General features: G+C 36.2%; 1 protein-coding gene across 4 annotated transcripts in view; it reads left to right on the plus strand.

The window, feature by feature from the left end:
- The first annotated feature begins 563 nt into the window (after window positions 1-563).
- LOC114289075 (DNA binding protein) overlaps window positions 564-23,865 on the plus strand; it is a 76,432-nt gene continuing 53,130 nt past the window's right edge. For 3 of the 4 annotated variants that reach the window (XM_028232703.2, XM_028232706.2, XM_028232704.2), the window contains exons 1-3: window positions 564-730; window positions 12,272-12,379; window positions 12,490-12,624. In XM_028232703.2, the coding sequence (XP_028088504.2) occupies window positions 620-730; window positions 12,272-12,379; window positions 12,490-12,624 (354 nt within the window). In that variant the 5' untranslated portion in view covers window positions 564-619. Of the gene's footprint in view, window positions 731-12,263; window positions 12,380-12,489; window positions 12,625-23,865 lie in introns of all 4 variants that reach the window. The other variant, XM_028232707.2, reaches the window with a different exon arrangement.

Here is a 23,865-nt window from a genome sequence, read left to right on the forward strand (position 1 = left end):
AATCAGTTCAATTTTTTTAAATAAATAATATATATTGAAATCCCGCAAAATCAAGGTTCCAATCGGTGGCTTACCATAGCTGGACCGCATGTAACAAAATCAGGCTGCGTTTACTAATCAATTGGACATAAATAAAATAAAATATTCTAACAAGGGCGGATTATAATTTTTTAAATTATAAGATCAATTTGTATTTTAATCAAATTTTAAGATGTATATTTGTAATTTATTCTAAATTTAAAAAAAAAGGGTAAATTACACTGACAATTCTTGAAGTTTATGCTTATTACAGTTATTTCCTTATATTCTTTATTAATTATATTTATGTATGATGATCATTACGGTGAGAAAGAACTGTTATGAAACTTTAAATCTCAGGAAACAATCTGTGATGAAACTTTAAACCTCAATGAGGGAATGTAATTTCCAAAAAGTGAAGAAAAACCGTAATAAACATAAATTTCAGGGTGTCAATATAATTTATCAAAAAAAAAAAAAAAACAAAAAAACCCGCAATTACGTTCCCGCCATTTAAACCATTTTCTCCCTCTTTTAGAAGCTACTGTCATATTAGAGTTACGAGAGAGAGAGAGAGAGAGAGAGACAGAGAGAGTCCTCAATGACTTCAATGGCTAAACCTGACGAAGAGAAATGCGACGGTCTCGAAATCATTTCAATCGGAACTCTATACAGTGGTCTTTGGGACAAGAAGTACTGGAGCTCCTCTAGGGTTTGTTTCCACTCTCTGATCTCACTCTATCCTTTTACATACATAATATACATGTATATATATACATATTACTGACTGGATATTTATATTGGTGTAGAAATTGATTGGTCATGTTCTTGTTAATCAGTGATTTGTTTCGTTTGTGTTGTTCTGGTGACTCTACAAGGGTTTTTAGTTAGGTCGAAATGTAATTTGGTGAGCCTATGAGGATTTTCAGCTAGGTTGAAATGTAATATATGAAATTGTTTGGAGTAGATGCTTTGTTTTTCTTCATAGAATTATGTAGATAGATTATTGATGTGTGGATTGGATATGTTTGAAAGGGAATAATACAAATTGAAGCTTTGGAAGGAACACAAGTAGTGAACCTATAGGAAGATGTGTAAGCGCAATTAGGGATTAAAATTGACTTGCAAAATGCAGGCTGGCGATGAGTATTTTGGGGCCCAAATCGAATTGTAAAGATGGGGCCCTCTATATATATCTAAAAAAAAATAAAAAATTATGCAAGTAAAATTAGTAATTACACACTTTTTTTTTTTTTGACATAGATTAAAACATGAAGAAATCATTACATAAACTCAAAAAGATAAAATAAGGTTTGTTGTTTCATAGTTCAACAATATATAGTTTACAAGAAGCAAAAATCTCCAAACAAGTTCTAAACCTACAATTCCAAAAATTAATTGAATAATTTGTAACAAAACATTACTTGAACATTATCATTCTCACATTTTTAGCCACAAAATTACTAATTTTTTTTTATTCCCAAGGTTATTATTGAGTTCTATCAAGTTTTAATGTGGACAACAAAATCCTATTTTCATAACTTGTTTAAAAAAAATTATATCTCCATAATGTTATATTTTATTTCAACTTTATTCATTTTCATTAAAATGTCAATTACACTGTTATGACCAATCATTAAAAAAGGGTAAAGTACACTCACCTCCTCTGAGGTTTTTGAAATGTAACTTACCTCCCCTGTCAGTGAAGCCGAACCCAATTAACAGAGGCTGGTGTTTAGCAAAGTTATCCTTATAATAAATTAATACATTTTGCTCCATATATCTTATATTCGTAACCAAACGACATTAATCTAACACAACACTCTATAGTTTCATAACCAAACACCAAGTAACTTTATACACAGACGCCTAGCCCAAACTGAGCTGTGTTTCTCCCCATCAAGTTGTTCATCTTCTTCACCATTACACATCAGGTTCATTTCTTCTTGCTGTTTTCCTTTCCGTTTTCTTCTCTACCAGCATCAACCCCCACCCCCACCACCAATTAGCTTAGCACTACAGGAAGCAACAACCTTCGCCACAAACAACCACCGCCCCTTATCTTCTCCCTCCCACTCCACTAATAGGCTCACAACCGTAGCTGGAATGCCCCACCAGTACAATCACCATGGTTTTTGATTGAAAGCTTCGTTTCACCCTAGGTCTCTCTCTAATTTTGATTCAATATACATGTAATATACACACAATATATATATAACATATACAAATTAATATAGTTTACAGATAGATACATACTCTATATATACAGTATATACAAATATAGATTTTATAAACTTACTTTTTATGGGTTTAATATATATAGAATATATACCAATTTAGTTTTTATATACATGCAGTTAACCTAACTTCCAAAAATATATACTAAGTGGGACACAAACCGCTCACAAAATAAAATAATTCTAAATAAATTTCAATCGAAAAGCATGCACAAAATTGACATAACAAGCTAAAACAAAATAAATGAATGTTCTAAAGGTCTATGCAATTGAGTCTCCGCTATGCCATGAGTCCACTCTAAGTCCTTCTATCACTTGGAAATGATAAATAACTAAGTTAGCTGATAGCTTAGTGAGTAGAAGCACGGATAGTAAATATAGTTTTGAAAATAGTGTTCAATTCTAAAATAAGATATATATCACAGAAACTAGATTGACATACAGTTTTGACGAAGACAATCTGTTTCAAAAAGAAGGTTCCATTGTTAAATAGTTAAAAATACTCATGTCTCTCAAGAATATAACAAATGACATTCTCCACTTAAAATAGATTACAATATGATCATCAATAATTTGGGTACCATGATTAACAAGTAACATGCCACAAGGTTCTCAAGGCAATAAGCCTGTTGGATCTAATATCGAACCACGAGTCATCCTCGGGGTGGCAACCTGGGTCTTTTCTCTAAGATGATCTGATTGAAGGTCACCTAGCCTAGCCTAGCCTAGGTCTTTTCTTTACAATCGTTGAGCACTAGAGCCATCAAAACCCAACCTGGATTTGTTTCCTAGTGGCCAGAGTCACTACTCACGGTGGAATAAATTCCCTGGACTTTTATATATAGATGGTCCTAATAATCAATACCATTCAATTTCGCAAAGTGTGATAAATTGGTAATTCACCATTATAAACATGAAACTATGTAAAACAGTTTACTGTATGCCATGTTTACACATGTTTCAAAAATAATTTAATTCCATTGATAATATAATAATTTTATCAAAACAGTTTAGTCTTGAAACAACAATTTAATTTTTCAACAGTTCAAGGTAAGGGAACATTTATAAAAATGTGTAGTATGCAACTACTCACCTAAAAACGGAACAATATAATCCTTTAATAGAGTACGAAAATTCAACTAGTGTCCTTAACAAAATATGAAAAACTACGTGTCACTACTAATTCCAAAAATATTAAAAGTAATAATAAACTAAGTAACCCCAAGCTAAAGTGCATTAACACAGCTCAAGCTGACGCACCATTACTATTAAATAATATCTAAGTTCATGTTCTTCAAGGTCTCAAATTATTGAAGACATCAACATTTTAAACAAGTTTTCAAAATTTATTCGCTAACTTTGAAAATTAAAAACCCACTCCACGCCATTCGAAAAATTCCAAAACCCTCCAAATATCAACTAATATATCCTAAGTTTCAAACCCAATTAGTTTCACTCGATTTCCTTATCAAAAGAATTAGTTATAATTAACTATACCCAAATAGGTCATTTTCTGTAGCACTTTAAAGAGATTAATGGTTCTCTTAATATACACGAGGAATCAGCGCAAGACCAAAAATGCAAGATACTAGACTCATAATCGGTTCTAATGACATTGATTTGATAATTTCAGATTTATATCGAAAGAGAACTGTATTTTTAAAGTCAACAGTTTGTGCAGATTTGCTTTTGAAAATATAAACTACACCCATTATTAAGGTACCAATTTAATTCCTATTTTCCAACACTCAACTAGTAAAACCTTCAAACGCAACACTCACCTATTCACAGCCACCTAACATCCACTATTACACTTTTTACATTGGAGAACCCATCACTAGAATTCACAAAAAGAACCCTATACCCCACGTTCTCAAATTCCACCAACACTACCTGTATGAGCACCAATATATATTAATAAAAACCCAATCAAACACCATACAACAACACTGCTTCATCATGACAACCCTCAATCAATGCAAATATGAGCATGAATAATAAGAAATCAAGAAAACAAGGAAGAAAAATGGTGAAAAACGCATACCCAATACAATGAATCCACTCGACAAACAAATGGTGTGACAGTTCACAACTATCTTCCCTTCTCCTCTGACTAAACGGCTGCTCAAGAAAAACTAATGAAAACAAAATAAAATATTAGGGTTCCCTTCCCTGCTACATATATGGTCAACCCCCTAAACTATTATTATTAGCCCTTAAAATTGTGAATTTCAATAATAAATATTTTTATAGTTTAAAATTAATTAAGATACCCTCTAATAATATTTAATTTTCACTTGAATATTTACCACCAAAATATTTGAGATTTATAAAATCATTATTATTTTTAATAGTGTTTTTTTTTTATTTTTTTTATTTTTTATAACTGGGTTTTCCGGATATATACATTTTCCTTAATAGATAACAATTTTAGGTTTTGAATGTAATTTGTTATTATAGAATTATTATTCAGAAGGAAATTTATTTCCATTTCTTAGGTCTCATAAACATGCTGGGTTTGAATATACATATTGGGTTTGCATATTTCTCAAATTTTGGATTTTTGAATTTATAAATTACTGTACAAATCTAGAATTTATATACAGTTTTTTGGATTTCTGAATTTTTGTATCCATATATATATATTTTTGTGGGTGTTTGTAAATAGTGTGCGTTTCTTCTTCTTGCAATTCAATTGTACTCTGATTGTTGCCTTCATGAGTCATGACGAGTCAATGTGCTCTGGTTGCTGCAAATATTGGGTGGATTGGGTGGTGATGCACTGTGGCAAAGAGAACTTGCGGGGAGCTCAGTGTGTGGATGTGGTAGTAGGCAAGGGACGGTAAAATAGGAAATATAATAAAGTAAATTGATGACCTCAGCAAAGTCAGCCAGTGTTATTGACAGTCAACTAACAGAAGGGGGCATTTGAAATTCAAAAGTAAACGAAAAGGGAAGTTGATGTCATTTTTGAACTAAGACTTTGTTCATGTTGAAATTCAATAGGGGACCAATGATAACCTCAAAGGAAAAGTAGTACTTACTAATAAAAGAATTTTTTTATCACCGTATCCACTTCACTACTTTAAATGTGTATTCATGCAATAAATGACATTATTTATGTCAAAATACCATATTCAAACAATTATAGAACCCATCATGCCACACAAGAATCCACATGGAAGTGAAAATTTTTCATGAAAAATTATTTGGTATTATCTTTTCATTTACTTATCAAGCTTATTGACCAGATCCTTTCTACTGCAAATAACATAATTCATTCATTTAATCTTTTGATTTTAGATTCCATTTAATTGTTCTTTTCTTACTAAAAAATAAACCAAAGGTTGTTTAGATTCTGCATTTGGATTGAAGCCCTTCATTTTATTGAAACTTGATGAATTTTTTTTTGAACTTGGTATTAGGGTTGGACTGAAATGGCCACCTATTTTTTAGACAAAATTTGGAGGCCCAAAGCGGTTGGTTTGCTTGCTTATGCCTAGGGATGGCCCTGGCAAAATGACAGAAATGCGAATATAATAAAAAAAGTACATGGAGAAGATTATAGAGTGTAAAGTAATGGACAATTTTAGTGACTTGAGTCAATGAGTGTGTTTGATATTTTGAGCAAATCAAAGTTTGGTAAGAAATACTTGTGCTAATTTTCAACAGAGATCAAACTTGGTTGTGACTCGTGAGAGAAAATGTGCCAACAACCTTGGTGTTGGAGGAAAAGGCGAAAAAAATGGAAGAATGACCAACCTTATATAGAGGTGCCTCTAAAACATTAGGAATATCAACAACTACAACTCATATTTAGTGGAAGTAATGTTCAATGAGGGGATATGAACTAATCAAATGTGGTATGTGCATATAAAATTATGAACAACATTGGCACTAATATGCAATTTAATGTTTAGAATTAAAGATTGAATATGCCTGAAAGAGATTTCTAAATCAGATTTCATGTAGTCATCATTTCCTAAATACATTGCCAAAAATTGCCAACTTATTTATTTTATTTAAGCTCTTTCTTTTGAAAATTCCATGCAAGTTCCCTTCAGCTGGATGTTGGTCAAATGTATTGAAATAGCTTCATTCATTTATTTTCAATTTGATTCAAATATAGTTGAAGAAAAATTAGGACTCTAGAAAGAATTAGCGGTTAGGTCTGATCATGACAAAAGATTAAAAAGACTATTGAAATGATTGATTTGCTGTCCATGCATTTGCTTAGAGTCTAGAAGTTCCTTGAAGGTAGAACTGTCATGCCCTGATATTTTAATTAAGTTTCAAATATATACAATTCACATATCTCTCTGTCTCATTGAACAACTTCTAGATATTACATAAAATTCTTTACATGCTTCCACTGTAAAGCAAAAATAGTTCAATAAGTTTGAGATAAACAAAATAAAAGTATCACGACCCCAAACCCGCCCCGATAGGTTAGGATCATAACCGGCCAGTAATTATGAGATTACCTATGGCCTCCGACCGAAATCAAATTATATTAAATTTTAAGGGGCTAGAAATGGAAGCAGAATCATTAATTTTGTCCAATGAGCTGTGTATATATGTCATACTAAAAACTTTTCTCATTTGTATAATAACTCACACCATATTGTTAATAGAGACATACATTTATCCAGGATCATTCAAAATAGTCTTATCAAAAGCCAAGGTTATACATATAGATTTGGTCGCACAAGACCACAAAAGAGAACAAAAGGATAATCAAAAACAAAAGCCTCATCTGTGAGGCGACCTTGGTTGACTTCAAAATCTCGGTACTCTTGTCACATTTCCACTAAGGCTGGGGTTGGACATCCCGCTGCTCACCTTCATACATATAAATACAAAGTGAGTTATAGCCTAGTGAATAATACTAGAGTAAAGGGGTTGTATGAATGAGATTCTCAAATAAGTAGTCCAAACTCATAAGTAATGCATATAAATCATTATGAAAGCAAAACGACCTCGGGTCCATTCCATCGTGCTCAAGGCATATCAAAGGGGCAAAACGACCATGGGTCCAAATTTACTTCATAAATCGACCTCAGGTCTAATGGATCCATATACGAATGACCACCGGTCCTTCATATCACGATACCAACTGACCTCGGGTCCAACATTCTTGTATTCATATTTATGTGCATATTCATATTCATGATCATGATCACATCCGTATTCATATTCAAAACGACCTTTGGTCCAATCAATTCCTTATTCAAAACGACCTTTGGTCCATTTAAGAAACATACAAAATGACCTTTGGTCCAATTCATATATAAGATGACCCTTAGACGATCTTGTTAAACATTCCAAACGGTCTTAGGCCCAATCCATATTCTTGTCAAATATACCAAACGGCCTTAGGCTAGTTTCATATTCTTTTATCAAACATACCAAACGGCCTTGGGCCCATTTTGTATTCATACATCAATCACTTTACAGATCCTATTATGAATCAAATAGATAGAATACTCATTCATAGTACAAGTTTGTAAGTCCAAAAACTTACCACATAGGTAACATTTAGAAAATAATACATACACAAAAATATCTTTACTAAGATATTACTCACAGTGTTCAGATGCTTCATTCATCCTTACAATTGGCCCTACATAATTCACAACACATTGGGTCATAATACAATTAAATCTGTTTTTTAGTTTGCTTAATTTTCTTGGGCTTCTTTCGTGTTCTTTAATTCACTTAGGATGCTCAATGTGTGCCTATGAATGCTAAAAAATGAGAGAGAATGGAAATTGAAGCATAAAACAACCTTTCAAAAGTTCCTGAAACAGGGCCCTTCGCTCGAGTGCAACTTTATTCACTTGAGCGGGCTGCAAAGCTTTGCAAAAGTACTAGTTGCTTGAATTTTAGGCTCGAGTGCAAGTTTTGGTCGCTCAAGCTATGAGCAGTTCAAAACAGGGTTCGCTCGAGCGCAAGTTTTGCCTCTGCCACCATGCAATTGTCTACTAAAATATTGGATGCCTGGTAACTTCACCGCTCGAGCGATACGATCGATATCTGGGTTTTCCAGAATGCTGTTCGGGTTTCAAAACATGGTTTTCAATGGTGCAACTTGCATGTTATGTCCTATATTTGAGCCATACAACTACTAACATGAATTTAAGAGCCAATTTTATAACATTGAAGTTCAAATTATCATAAATTCATCATGCAAGTCCCAAATCATTTCAAATTCTTCTTGATAACTTCAAAACTCATGCAATCAAGTTCCATAACTTCATGGATTATGCATGCATGTGAGATATAGTCTCTAATTCCATCTCAAATGGTATAAATGATACTTTTATTCATGAGACTCAAGACAATTATGCATGCATGTGTGATTTGATACCAAATTCTTCATATTAAGTTTATATCTTACATTAATTCACCAATTCTTCTTGAATTCACATAGTTATGAACTTAAGCTCATGAATTTGAGTTCAATTACTCACCTAGAGTCTTCAATCAATTCTTCACAAGCTAGTTCTTGAGTTCCTACACATAATCCTTCAAGCCCCTAGCCAAATCTTCAACATTGAGCCTCATTGTCTCTAGAATCGCACTTCTCTCTCTAAAATGCTCTCCCTACAAGCTGAATTTTGAGCTCAAAATAAGCTAAGCACATTAATTAGCATATTATAGGCTAGGTTAACTTAATTCACTAATCCATGATTAAATTAAGTAATTGGAGTTTAATTTAATTGATCAAAGGCTTATTTTAATCAGTTTAATATAATTTGATTTCGGCTTGAGGCCGTAGGTAATCTCATGATTGCTGGCCGGTTATGATCCTAACCTATAGGGGCGGGTTTGGGGTCGTGACAAAAAGAGTGCCCTAATGGCTACACATTTCAAGACAAGGGCCTTGATTACATGAAAGATGGACATTCAATCCCAAAACATTTTAGCATGGAGCTTTCACATTTACATTCACTTTAAGAGTCTTCATGCTACATGTAACAGACTATGCAATTATTTGGTATGAGAATGAGAATGCACATGCTATATTATGCCAAAAACTTTGATTTCTTCTTTTTCAAAAGGTAATGCTCAATGCATATGAAGTTTTAGAACCAAGGGTGTGTTTGATTGGGGGGATTAGGAGGGGGGACTATCCACTATTTGGATTGTAATCCAAATAGTGCACCTTATCCGTCGTTTGATTTTTTTTTAGTCCGGCGGACTCCATGTCCGGCCGGACTCCATGTCCCCCATATGGGGGACTATCCTGTCCTGGGGGGGGTGGGACAGAAAGTGGGGGACTAATCACTGTTTGGATTATATGCGAAAATGACCATTTTGACCCTCTACTATTTAATTATGTATTATATTTAATAAAATTCAATAAAATTTAAATGTCTCAATTTAAAAATAAAATAATTTTATTTAACTTTTTATTAATGTTTTATTTATTTAATTTTTTAAAATAATTTTTTATAGATATTTTATTGATGTTTTATTTTAAAATTTTGTTTATGTTTTATTTAATTTCATTGTTTAAATTTAATAGATGTTTTAATAGATGTTTTATTTAAACAATTAAATGTTTAATTTCAACAATAAATAATTTCATTTATTTAAATTATGTTTTATTTAAACATTTAAACATTTGTACATCAACATGTTTATTAAATTATTTCAACATCTGTACATCAACATGTATATTTATTTAACATCTATTAAATTATGTTTTAATACGTCAACATTTGATTACATCTACATTTGTTAATTGTTAATTACATCAACATTTGTTAATTGTTTAAACATAATCTATACATCAACATTTATTTAATTGTTAATTGTTAATTGTTTAAACATAATCTGTACATCAAAATAATTTCAATGTTAATTGTTTAAATAAAAATTTAAACATTTAACCATTAGTATGTTTAATTTCAACAATAAATTTTTATTTGTTTAAATAAAAATAATCTATACCAGTCAAATTTTTTTATCAATATTAGTATGTTTAATGTTTACTAAAAATAATTAAAATATTAAAGATATGTTTAATATTGCTATTACATAGTAAACAATTGAAAAAGGGTAAAATAGTCTTTTGTTCATTTATCCTATCCAGTCCGTCCAACCAAACGTTGGATTCACTGAAAATAGTCCTATCCAGACATCTAATCCCATGAAAAAACAAACACAGGATACATATCCAATCCGACCAAATAGTCCGGGGGATTCACAGTCCCAGGATTCAAGTCCGATGGATTCTAATCCCCCCTTTTCCAGTCCGTCCAATCAAACACACCGTCATGGGGCAGTAAACTAGCACTAGACCTTCCAAGGCAAGAGTCCCAAACATCATATATATATATACAGTTGTATATCACAAAATATTCCCACATTTACCAGCTCGATATGAAAGGGCAATGGGCACCTAAAACATTAACACTTTCCACATTTATCGGCTTGATACGGAAGGACCAGCGGACACCCAAAAAATTTCCCACATTCGTTTGGCATCAAGCCCGAGACAGGGCAATTGGGCACCTAGACTCCCTGCTTGGATACCAATACAATACTCATATCGTTTTAGAAACCGACTCAACTACCCGGACTTCTATGCTATTTAACCCCATCTCAAGCTTCAACACCTTCCAATTGTTCACTCGGTTTCAAATGAAAACTACGTAATGGAAACATGATGCATGGATTTTAAATATCTTCAATTCTTCATAATTCAATTCATTTCCAATAGAAGTAAACAATTAGATTCAAGGAAATATCATCAACATCAACACCAATATATATAATTCAATTCCAAACTTTGAGGTTCTCTACCATTCCATGAATGTCCATTATTCTCTAACATCAATTTCGCAATAATTACAATAATTGAGATCAAATCCTCTTTTCAATGAAAATTATAAAATTAGGGTTTTGAAATACAAATTAGGGGTTTTACTTTCCTTTCTTCAACAATGACAAATTACACAAAATCAAACCTTTTAAACATAAGAAATCAACATGCACAACTTAGAAAATTAGGCATCAAATCTTCTTTGTCACAAATAACCATAAATTCCAACTTTTATACTCATCAAGCTTAGAAACTGTGAAATCTTTCTCATAATCACACCAAAACAAAGATGTACTAAATTAAAAGTAATCTTACCTCAAAGATGAGAGCCTAAGGATAAAGACGCAAACGATGACTTCAATGAAGACACGCTTTAATTGGTTCAAAGTGTTCCTTGCTTCGAGCTCTACACCTTTTGTTAAGTAACTAGGATAGATTCTTAGTAAAAGTACATGAAATCTAGGATTTTAGGCAAGGGTTTCACGAAAATGGAGAAGCAAGAAAGGGAAAGGGAAAGAAAAAGTGAGAAGAGTGGAGCAAAAAGGTAAATTTAAGTGGCTAATCCTGAATAGATTGCTTGAGCAACCAAACCTGTGCTTGAGCACTGTGAGAGTGTGGTCCGCTTGAGCATTCAATCCTGAGCTCAAGCGTGAAATGCAAACTTCTAGAATTTCCAACTGCAGAACAAAATATTGGTTGCCTTCAAAGACCGCTCGAGTGCACAATCCTGCGCTTGAGTGTGAAACACAAGCTCCTAGCATCTCCGCCTGCAGAGCGAGATGTTGGATGCCCTAAAAGACCACTCGACCGTTAACTCCTACGCTCGAGCGAACCCTATTTTTCCAAAATTGTTACAAGAACACTTTCTTTGCTATTTTATTACTATCCAATATATATTTTAAATGCTTGGATTCACAACCACAGATTACTTTGTTTGATGATTCATACCTTTGATTGCAATGCTCTCAGTGGTCTAAAAAATGGGCATTGCATTATTTTAGAGTAGCTTATTAATTAACTTAACTATGCTATGATGCACTGGTGAAGCTTTTTATGAGTTGGTATATGATGTTTGGTTAGACATGCTGTCCTGTCTGGATAAGAAGGCTCCGTGCACGGTAGTTCTATATACTATGGCATTATGTCATACTTTTCTGTTGGCTTAATTTGTGCAGTTTTGCAGGGTAAAGATCGCTACCCTTACCCGGTTGGATACAAAGCTGTCCGAACTCATAATGGGAATACTTATAAAATGGAAATTTGTGAAGGTCTCAAAGGGCCTTTATTTTCGGTCTGTTGCTATTCTCAATTGCTTTTGATCTTCTTACTTGCCTTGGGTTGTCAAAACTACTAAGGCCTTACCAGCTCCCTCCCTCTTTTCATATTTTGTTCATTTGGCAGATCACTTATACTGATGGAGAGTCATGTTCTGGACAAACTCCAGATATTGCATGGAAAAACTTTCAAAAGAAAGGATGCCCTCACATAAAATTGTGGCATGGAAAGAGATTTTCGTGTAAGATAGATGGTGTTGAGGTATATATCTTGGTGCCTATTATGAGTAGTTGATGTTGGTGTTGCATTGTGATAATTGCTTTCCTGATTCTGTGACCTTTCTCCTGTTGTTATATTATTAATTCTATTAAAAATGGCAGAAAACTTTATTTGGATGCCATTATGTGGACTAATACGGACTTTATATTTTTGATAATTTTTATATTATGATTTAATGTGTGTTTGATCAACCAATCTTTGAGGCAGCAGTTCCACTTCTACAAATATGATTCATAGAATAACATGGGCATGCAATGCTCTTATACTGAGGAAACATCACTGCTGATAAAACTTGGTGTGTATGGATTCTATTGCATTGTTATAAATAGAATGCCAGAGAATTAGATGACATGACATCTTTCAAATCAATTATCAAACTGGTTAACAAATGGTCTTCAGGTCTTTCCTTACTAGTGCAACAACCTACATCCTTGATAGCCTTCTCTTTAACTTGACCCACTTAGCTTCGTCATCCTTTTGTCTATCACTGATGCCATCTCTAACCTTAGTTGCATGGAGCTGGGGCTGGGTCTGGGGCAAAGGAGTGGAGGCACATAAGAGAGTCTAAGGTTGAGAGTGCCTATGTATTTATATATATTAGAAGAAATATTTTTGTTGTAAAATTAATGTTAAATGTCTACATTATACTAGCACTTCAAATGTAAAAGCATAAACGTAATAAATTCTCATTACAAAAGTAACAATTTATTACCAATAATATATATTTTTTACTTGTCAATGCTCACAAACTTGAATTAAAAGATCTATCAAAAAACGTCCCATCATTAATTCCTAAGAAGAAAACCAAAATTTAGTATCAGTATCTGTTCTTTATTGAATTTGTTTTGACTTGTTAGATTTTCTTCTCTTTCTTTTGGATTCATATGTTTGAGTAGTCCCATCCTAAATGTTAGTAGGAGTTTTCTGCTTTCTGCTAATTTTTCATAAATGTAGTCATTTTTTACTCTTTAGTTATCATTAACCCATCATTCTTTTGACGGTCATGCTTTCTACAAAAGTAGCACGAACATGTGTAAAGGATGAATATCCAAAATTCTATTGATATGTTAAAATGAGATATTTTGATAAAATGAGATATTTTGATAAAATAAGAGATGGAAACAAGGTACTAAAACGTATATGCATGTGTGTGTGTTCAAACACTCACAACAAAGTGGTTTGCCATGATATATACTCATTTGTTATGCTAATTAATCATTGTTTCAAAATGAAACTATATCAATCATTGTTTCAAAATGAAACCATCTGAGAAACATGGACACAGATCAGGACATGGGGGGCATAGACATAGGACACATTGATTTTTGATTTTGAAGAAAAGTAGGACACTAACACAATTGAGATATGACTTAAAAAAGAAAAAAAAAAAATATTAGTTATGTATACGTATATAAATTTATGGTATGTATGAGAGACACAGCCACCATGAAAGGTATGCCGACCCCACTACTAGATAGTGGAATCGGTCATAGTAGAGCTCTGTCATCATGAGGAGTGTAACAAACGAGAATAGGCATTAATAGTTGTGGTTAGAGTCCCACTAGCAAGAATTTGATCTTTAAAGCCTCGCAAGTCTTGATCTAAACCAAAAAGAAATTAAGTAATCATAAAGTCCTCCCGATTGCGCTTTTGTTGTTCTAAATCATTGCTGAAGGGCTGATGCTGGAATAATTGATTCCACAAATTTTTGAGAGTGCTGTAATACTCAGATAAGGGTTGGCTAGACTGTTTAGTGGCAAAAATTGTCTCGTACAACTCATGCACTCAATAACAATTACTCTTATGGTAAAAAGACTTTACAAGAGCATCCTAAGCCCTTAGCTCGCTCATCCTTTTAGTGGCTATCTATCAAGCTGAGCATGTTCAATCTCTATGCTCTAGCTTGAGTTTAGAGGGAGAGTTGGAATAGATGTTATTTTTTTTTTTTATTGTTATTAATTGTTAATAGTTATGTCCTTGTTGTATTTTATTATTATAATATAAATATGGGTTGAGCTACATGGTATGAGATATAACCCAATACCTATTTCTATAATTCTTTCTTCTGTCCGTCTTTTATTCACTATCTTTGACCTTAATTTTATAGCTATTTCATAGCTTTTTATACTATAGTTGTTTCCATATATTTTACTTTGACCCCAAATCAATTTTCTAAAACTATAAAAAACCTACAAAGATGTCATGTAGCAAGTCCAAAATAGGACACGTGTTCTTGAAGTGTCTTTGACGTGTCTTGTGAAAAATAATAATAATAATATTTTTTTTGATATGCTAGGTGGTGTGTCCAACACACGGATGTGCATGTCCACACTGTGTTAGTGTTCAATACATGACAGACACGGACATGACACCCATTTTGAATTTTTCATGCTTCCTAGGAAACAATAGTGTTGGTTTCCAATTTTTTAGACCATAGTTAATTCATAAGAGAAGAAAAACCTATGCCAAGGAAAGCTTTGGTAGTAACAAGATTTGCATGGTTGTTTGTGAAGTGTCCTGAGTGGGGCCTTCTAGGAAGATGGAAGGCACTAAGATGGCGTAGAATCACCTGAGGTGGGAAAGGTGAGAGCTTATTTGGTCCTTGATGGACATAGAGGGGTAGTGAAGGTCCAAGATTGTCGGAGGAGGGAGATAGTCATGTCTCCTTATATAAGGTGGTATAATCATGTGGGTCTGCTCAATTATGCACTGTGTCTTATGCCAGGGATAAGTGATTCATTTGTTTTAGTCCAACAATCTAGAGGTTTCTAATTGCCAACAACATCCATGATTAGAACTCGGAGATCATATTATAGTGTTGAAGTGGTAGTTATGTTAAAGGTCAGAGATGTAAGTTTTTTTGTATATTCAATTGTATTATAATAAAAAGAATACATCTGATTATATAGTAATCCTAACCCTAAGACTAAAAAGGAAAAGAAAACATTGCCATATATATATATACACAATCTCTCAGAAAATCTAACTTAATATTCTCACACCCCCGCTCAAACTCAAGGTGTTTTAGTAGAAAATCCTGAGAGTTTACCAAGAAGAAATTGAAACCGAGCAGTGGTGTGAGTCTTGGTAAAGAGATCAGCAAGTTGCAGAGCCGAAGAGACGAAAGCAAGCGAGATAGAATTAGACTGTAGATGCTGACGGACAAAGTGACAATCAATCTCAATGTGCTTTGTTTGCTTATGGAAGACACTGTTATGGGCAATCTGAATAACACTACAGTTATCGCAATAGAGGTCGGATGAGGGATGCCTAAGTTAGAGAGAAGATAACGAAGCCAGACAACTTCAGCAGTAGCATGAGCTATAGCACGGTACTTAGCTTCGGCAGTAGAACGGGTAACAACAGTTTGTTTAATGCTTTTTCAAGAAATCAAGGAATCGCCAAGAAACATATAGAAACCAGAAGTGGATTTACGATCTGTAATATCACCAGTCCAACCAGCATCAACATAGGCTATTAAAGCCAAGGAAGAAGTAGAGGACAATAGCAATCCTTGGAAGATGGTACTGCGAAGATAGAAGAATCCGAACCAAAGCAGCTGAATGTGTGGAACGAGGAGCAGAAACGAACTGACTAACCACATGAACAACATAGGCAAGATCAAGGCGAGTAACCATTAGATAGACTAAGCAATCCACGAGCTCTCGATATAAAGTTGGATCTAGCAGAAGAACTGTTGGCATAGCATATTATATTATTATCTGAGTTATTGGTTTGTAATTGTTCTATGCCCTCAGGGCTCATCTTGTAATTGTCTCATCTTGTAAATCCTAATCTTCATTTATAAATAGGGGATGATATCCTATCAAACCCTAAGCTGGTTACTCAAGCTTCATGGTATCAGAGCAGAACCGCTAGGGTTTCGGCACACCCTCACTCTAGGGTTCGAAACTTACCTAGGTGGTTCATCTGCTGGGTCGATCTTTAGCTCGTCGATCTCTGCTTCATCTTCATCCTTAGTCGCCGTCGTCACTCAGTCGTCTCTCAGTCGATCGTCACTCAGCCGCCTTCCTGTCGCCTTCGTCACTCAGCCGTCCAGCAGTTCGATCGTCTTCGTCGCTCGTCAGTTCGATCTTCTTCTCCCTTCGTCAGTTCGTCGCTCATCTTCATCACTCTCGTCAGCTCGTCGCTCATCTTCTTCTCTGTCGCCTTTGTCGACCTTCGATCTCACCGGTATACTCTCATACTCTTGGTATACTCTCATACTCCCTGTTTGGTATGATATAACCTATGTCGTGTATAACACCGTACCAATACATATATAAATAACTAAATAAATAAATATATATATATATATATATATAAAAACAAAAAAAAAAAATGAAAATGGTTCCCAGGTTTGTGATTGCCACTAGTTTTGTTGCGGGTTCGGTAGTATAGTATCCATGACAGATTCTACCAGTGTGTCCCCTTCTTCTCAAACACCGAGGAGTGAGAGTCCCATTATACCTACTACCATGACTGAGAACCCCAACCCTAGTATGAAAATCACCACCTCTCTATTTAATGGTCAAAACTACCTAACATGGTCTCAAAGTTTGACTATGTTTTTGAAGGGTAGAGGGAAGATGGGATATGTTGATGGCAGGATATAGGCACCTAGTACCACTGACTCGGGTTATGACCAATGGGAGATTACCAACTCTTTGATTATGGGTTGGCTTATCCATTCGATGGTTCCAGAACTTGGTGAGGGCTACTTGTCTATGGAGACTGCCCAAGATGTTTGGGATGCTGTGGCTGCCACCTATTCCCGCAAAGGGAATTTCTCACAGGCGTTTGAGTTGCGCCGCTGTATTGAGAGCTCACTTCAGGGGGAGCAGACTGTTCTTCAGTACTTCACTTTCCTCACCAACGGCTGGAAACGCCTTGACCACCTACAAGACTATAAGCCTGTTTGCTCTGTTGATTCTGTCGGGTACAAGAAGTCCATCACACAGGAATGGGTCTTTAAATTTCTGGTAGGCCTAAATGTGGAGTATGATTCAGTTAGGGGTCGAGTTCTGGGTATAGACACTCTTCCTTCATTTCAGGAGGCATTTGCCTATGTACAGAATGAGGAGAGTCGCCGGTCTGCTATGATGTCCCCTGTCTCTACTGACTGTTCAGCATTACTGTCTACTCCTCGGGATGCCTCAGTTTAACTCCCATCCCTCCGTCTGCTGCTAAGGAGTCTGTATTCTGTGATTATTGCAAGAAGCCGCGGCATACTCGTGAGACGTGTTGGAATCCATCCGGGGGTCGAGGTGGGTCCGGCCAATCTAGAGGACGTGGTTCCTATTCTCGGACTCATCAGTCTAGTGTCGTTGATATACTTGATTCTAATTCTACCTCTGTTGGCCAAGCTTCTAATGCTGAGCTGGAGGATGCTTTGCGCCAATTGTTGGACCGCCGATCTTCTACTGCTCTCAGTACAGCTTCCTCGTCCTTTGCCCACTCAGGTAACTTCGCCTCTTTTCTTTGTGATTTCTTGTGTCATATGTCTTTGCCTTGGATTATTGATTCTGGTGCCTCAGATCATATGTTTGGCTCCTCTGATCTTTTCTCTGTCTATAAGCCCTCTTCAGGTCAGGATAAAGTTAGGATTGCAGATGTTACTGTTTCTTCCATTTTTGGAAAAGGTTTAGTCCAAGTCACTCCTACCATACATCTATCTTCTGTTCTCCATGTTCCCAATTTTTCTGTTAATCTGTTATCCTTGAGTCGTCTTACCCAGAATTTGAATTGTAGTGATGTTTTTTCCTGATCATTGTCTTTTTCAGGACCTTGTCACGAAGAAGACGATTGGCAGTGGTAGTGCAAAAAATGGTCTCTACTTCCTAGATCAACAGGACAAACTTGCTTATTCTTCCACCACGTCTTCTACTACCCACACTGATTTATGGCTGTAGCATCAGCGCCTTGAGCATCCTTCATTTTATTTACTTAAGTATTTATTTCCATCTGGTTTTGCAAATCATCATTTGTCTGACTTTCTTTGTGAGTCTTGTCAACTTGGAAAACAACACAGAGCTTCTTTTGCTCCCAGTCTGAATAAAAGTTTAGTTCCTTTTTCATTAATACATTCTGATGTTTGGGGTCTCTCTCGTGTTATGTCTGTGAAAGGTCATCAATGGTTTGTTACATTTATTGATGATTTTTCTCGTACTACTTGGGTGTATCTCATGAAAGATAAGAGTGAGGTTTTCTCTGTGTTTCGCGATTTTCATAAGATGTTTTGTACTCAGTTTGGGGCCACTGTCAAACTATTTCGTTCTGATAATGGCGGGGAATACATAGATTCTGGGTTAGGACAATATTTCTCTACTCATGGCGTTATCCATCAGACCGCTTGCACTAATACCCCTCAACAAAATGGGGTGGCGGAATGCAAGAATCGGCATCTTCTTGATACGGCTCGGTGCATGTGTTTTTCTATGAGTGTGCCTTGGCTCTATTGGGGCGACGCTGTTCTTACTGCTGCCCATCTTATTAATCGTCTCCCTACCCAGGTCTTGCAAAAACAAGCTTCTCTTCGCGTCCTTCTAGGTTCCCAGTCCTTGTTTTCTATTCCTCCCAAAATATTTGGTTGTGTCTGTTTTGTTCATAATCACTCTCCTTCTCGTGGTAAGTTGGACCCTCGCTTCCTCAAGTGTGTTTTCCTTGGTTACTCTCCTACTCAAAAGGGGTATAAATGTTACCACCCTCCTTCTCGTAAGTGGTTTGTATCCATGGATGTTACTTTCTTTGAGTCCCAGTCCTATTTCTTGTCCTCTCCGTTGTCACCGTCCTCATTTCCGGGGGAGCCTTGGTGTGAAGCGAGTCCTGTGCTGACTATGGTGGACCCAGTTGTTCTTGCACCACCCTCTTCTTCTGTGCTTTCTATAGTAGAACCAGTTGTTCTTGCACCACCCTCTTCTACTGGGACTATAGAACCTAATGTCACCAAGGATAAAGACGGGCATGTTTATGTCCGGGACATAGACAGACAACAAGTTAACTGGATACAAGGGACCACTTCTGATCCTCCACTGCCATCTCCTGCTTCTGATGAGAGTCTAGGTAACTTTGAATCTCTTGAGTCCAGTGATCTTGATGTTCCTATTGCCAAGAGGAAGGGTGTGAGATCTTGTACTCAACATCCTATCTCACACTTTGTGTCCTACTCTCATTTGTCATCCTCATATAGAGCGTTTGTGTCCAATATTTCCTCTGTTAGCATTCCTATCCCAACCATTTTCAGGATGCTCTTGCTACCTCTGAGTGGAAACTAGCCATGATTGAGGAAATGAAAGCACTTAGGAAGAATGACACTTGGGAATTGACTGAGTTACCTACGGGCAAACGACCTGTGGGATGTAAATGGGTAAATACTGTGAAACACAAAGCAGATGGGTCTATTGAGCGTTACAAGGCAAGACTTGTGGCAAAAGGGTTTACTCAAACATATGGCATTGATTATCAGGAGACCTTCGCACCCGTGGCTAAGATGAATTTAGTCAGAGTACTTCTCTCTCTAGCAGCTAATCTAGATTGGCCGTTTTATCAGTTTGATGTCAAGAATGCCTTTCTCCATGGTGACCTTGAAGAAGAGGTATATATGGACATTCCTCCTGATTTTAAGGATCATCAGACAGAAGGCAAAGTATGCAAGTTTCGGAAGTCATTATATGGTCTCAAACAGTCTCCAAGGGCTTGGTTTGAGAGATTCACTTAGGCTATGGTTAAATATGGCTTCAAACAGAGTCAGGCAGATCACACATTGTTTGTGAAACATTCCTCACGGGGTAAGACTACAACACTTATTGTTTATGTAGATGACATAGTTCTTACGGGCAATGATAGTGGGGAAATACCTCTATTGAAGAAATATTTAGCTAGTGAGTTTGAAATCAAAAACTTGGGAAGCTTGAAGTATTTTTTGGGAATTGAAGTTGCTCGCTCTAAAAATGAGATATTTATCTCACAGAGAAAATATGTGCTTGACCTGTTAAAGGAAACTGGGATGCTTGGTTGCAAGGCATGTACTACTCCACTGGAACCCAATCAGAAATTGGGGGATGATGAAGGAGGAGAAGCTGTTGATAGGGGGAGCTATCAGCGATTAGTGGGTAAGCTCATTTACCTATCTCACTCCCGTCCTGATATTGCTGTTGCTGTCAGTGTGGTTAGTCAGTTTATGCATGCTCCTCATCAGATTCACTTTGAAGCTGTCATGAGAATCTTGAGGTACTTGAAGTCTGCTCCTGGTAAGGGTCTTTATTTTTCAAAGTATGATCATCTTCGTGTGGAAGCCTGTAGAGATGCTGACTGGGCTAGGTCAATAACTGATAGGAGATCGACTTCAGGGTATTGCACCTTTGTTGGAGGCAACCTAGTTACTTGGAGGAGTAAGAAACAGAATGTGGTTGCCAGGTCAAGTGCAGAAGCTGAGTTTAGAGATATGACACAAGGTGTGTGTGAACTTTTATGGATCAAGTTATTGTTGAGTGATCTAGGTATTGATCAGACGGACTCCATACGGTTATACTGTGATAATAAGGCCGCCATCAACATCGCTCACAATCTAGTTCAACATGACAGGACAAAACATGTTGAGATTGATCGCCACTTCATGAAGGAGAAACTCACTAGTGGTACCATTTGTACTCCTTTTGTCTAGTCTGGTGAACAACTTGCTGACATTCTCACCAAGGGGTTTGGGAATAAACCATTTCATGACATATTAAGCAAGCTGGGCATGAGAGATATCTTCGCACCAGCTTGAGAGGGAGTGTTAGCATAGCATATTATATTATTATTTGAGTTATTGGTTTGTAATTGTTCTATGCCCTTAGGGCTCATCTTGTAATTGTCTCATCTTGTAAACTCTAATCTTCATTTATAAATAGGGGATGATATCCTATCAAACCCTAAGCTGGTTACTCAAGCTTCAAGAACACCATCAGTAGTGTTAAGTTTCACATTAAACTCAATGGGGGCATCAACAATTTTACTGTCAGTAAGACTAGCACGGTGAATAACTTCATTAGCATACTTGACTTGAAACAGAAAGTAGCCTTTGGGAGAAGAAGCCACCTCAATACCAAGAAAGTATTGCGATGGGCCCAAATCTTTCGTTTCGAAGGTGCTGAGGAGATGTTTGACCTTAGAGATAGCAGAAGAATCAGAGCCAGTAATAATCATATCATCTACATATAGTACTAAGGCAATTAAACCAGCAGAGGTGTGAAGGAGAAACAAAGCAGAGTTCTGGGCAGAAGGATGAAACCCAAGCTTAGTAACAGCAGTCTGAAAGTGATCATACCAAGCATGTGATCATACCAAGAATGAGGAGATTGCTTCAGACCATATAGAGCACGCTGAAGACGACAAACCTGGCTAAAGGAATGGTGAAGGTTAGAGAGAGGACGCATGTAAACATCCTTAGCGAGATGACCATTAAGAAAAGCATTTTTAACATCCATCTGATAAAGAGGCCAATGACGAACAGCAGCGACAGATATCTGAGTACGGACAGTAGTCATCTTGGTAACAGGGGCAAAGTTCTCTTCATAATCAATACTATACTCCTGTGAAAAACCCTTGGCAACCAAGCGAGTCTTGTAGTGCTCAAGTGAAGCATCAAAATGAGTCTTGACTTTGTAGACCCATTTGCAACCAACCAGATTCTTACCAGCAGGCAAAGGAACCAACTCTGAAATACTAGTTTTCTGCAAAGCAAACAACTCATCCTCCATAGCTTGAATCCAATGAGGATCTTGACAGGCCTCCTTGTAAGACCGAGGTTTTGAAAAAGAGTGAATAGCAGACAAAAACGTATAGTATGAAGGAGAAAAACATGTTTTAGCAAAACCAAGTTTGACTACCTGTTTACGGATGCGAAAGGGATACTTACAATTACCAAGATCAGAGTTGTCAAAAGCAAGAGGATCAGCAGCAGGGGTAGAGGCAATGGTGGAGGGAGAGCCTTGCGATGAGAATAGACTAACAATGGAGGGGGAGAAGGAGCCGGCGGGGGGAGAAGGTGGAGAGGAAGTAATAGACTCATAGGGTACAATGGAGAGAGACTCAGCACGAGGAGGGTTAGGAGGAGAAGAGGGAACAAGCTCATGGAGAACAGTAGAGATGTACTCATTAGGAGGGACATTAGAAGGAAATGAATTAATGTGAACCAAATCCTCTTTAGAAACTGGAACAGTGAGAGGCGGAAGCTGAAAGTAAGCTAGATAAAGGCGACAGAAAACAAAATTGTAACAGCGATAGTCTTTCTGAGTAAGACTATAACCCAAAAAGACATACATGACAGACCGGGCATTAAGTTTTGTCCTATCTTTCTGGGAAAGAAGAACACAACACGCAGACCCAAAAACACGAACGAGAGAGTAATTGGAAAGTTGGGAAAATAGAGCCTCATAAGGAGAACAACCAGATAGTAGTGGGGTAGGCATACGGTTGAGAAGAAAAGCAGCGATAAGAATGACTTACCTCCAAAAGGGAGCCGTAACAGAGGTAGAAAGAATGAGAGATCTAGTTGTCTTAAGGAGATGACAGCGTTTACGCTCAGTACGACCATTTTGTGCATGTGTATCAGTATAGGAAGTTCGGTGAATAATACCTAAATTAGCCAGATACTCACAAAACTCAGTTTTAAAATATTCCCCACCTAAGTTAGACCGTAACAATTTAATAGTAACCCCAAACTGTATAGTGATCATAGATTGAAAGGTACGGTATATTTGGTAGAAGTCAGATTTGTGAGTCATAAGATAAACTCAAGTATTACGGGTGCAATCATCAACAAAAGACACGTAATATGCAGAACCCCCCTTAGTGAGAACAGGAGAGGGTCCCCAAACATCAGTATGTACAAGAGAAAAAGGAGAAATAGAAATAGAAGTACTTTTATTAAATGGTAAAACTGACATTTTGGCAAGTTTACACCCTCGACATTCATTAATTTGACTAGGAGAAACTTTACCCAACACTCATGACTAAGCTAAAGACCATAAGCGGTCAACAGACAAATAACCTGGGCAAGAATGCCATAAATAAAACTGACTCGACTAAGAATCTAACTGAAATGAGGAAAGTGCAACTGAAGAGGTGGATAGAGGGAGATGCAAGCTTTTTATCACATAGAGATCGCCAACTCTATGGCTGGTCCTAATCTGCTTCTTGGACACCCAATCTTGCACACAACAGACAGAAGAGGAAAAATAA

This window comes from Camellia sinensis, chromosome 11 (genome assembly GCF_055761805.1).
Source record: "Camellia sinensis isolate YWXY chromosome 11, ASM5576180v1, whole genome shotgun sequence".
NCBI lineage: Eukaryota > Viridiplantae > Streptophyta > Magnoliopsida > Ericales > Theaceae > Camellia > Camellia sinensis.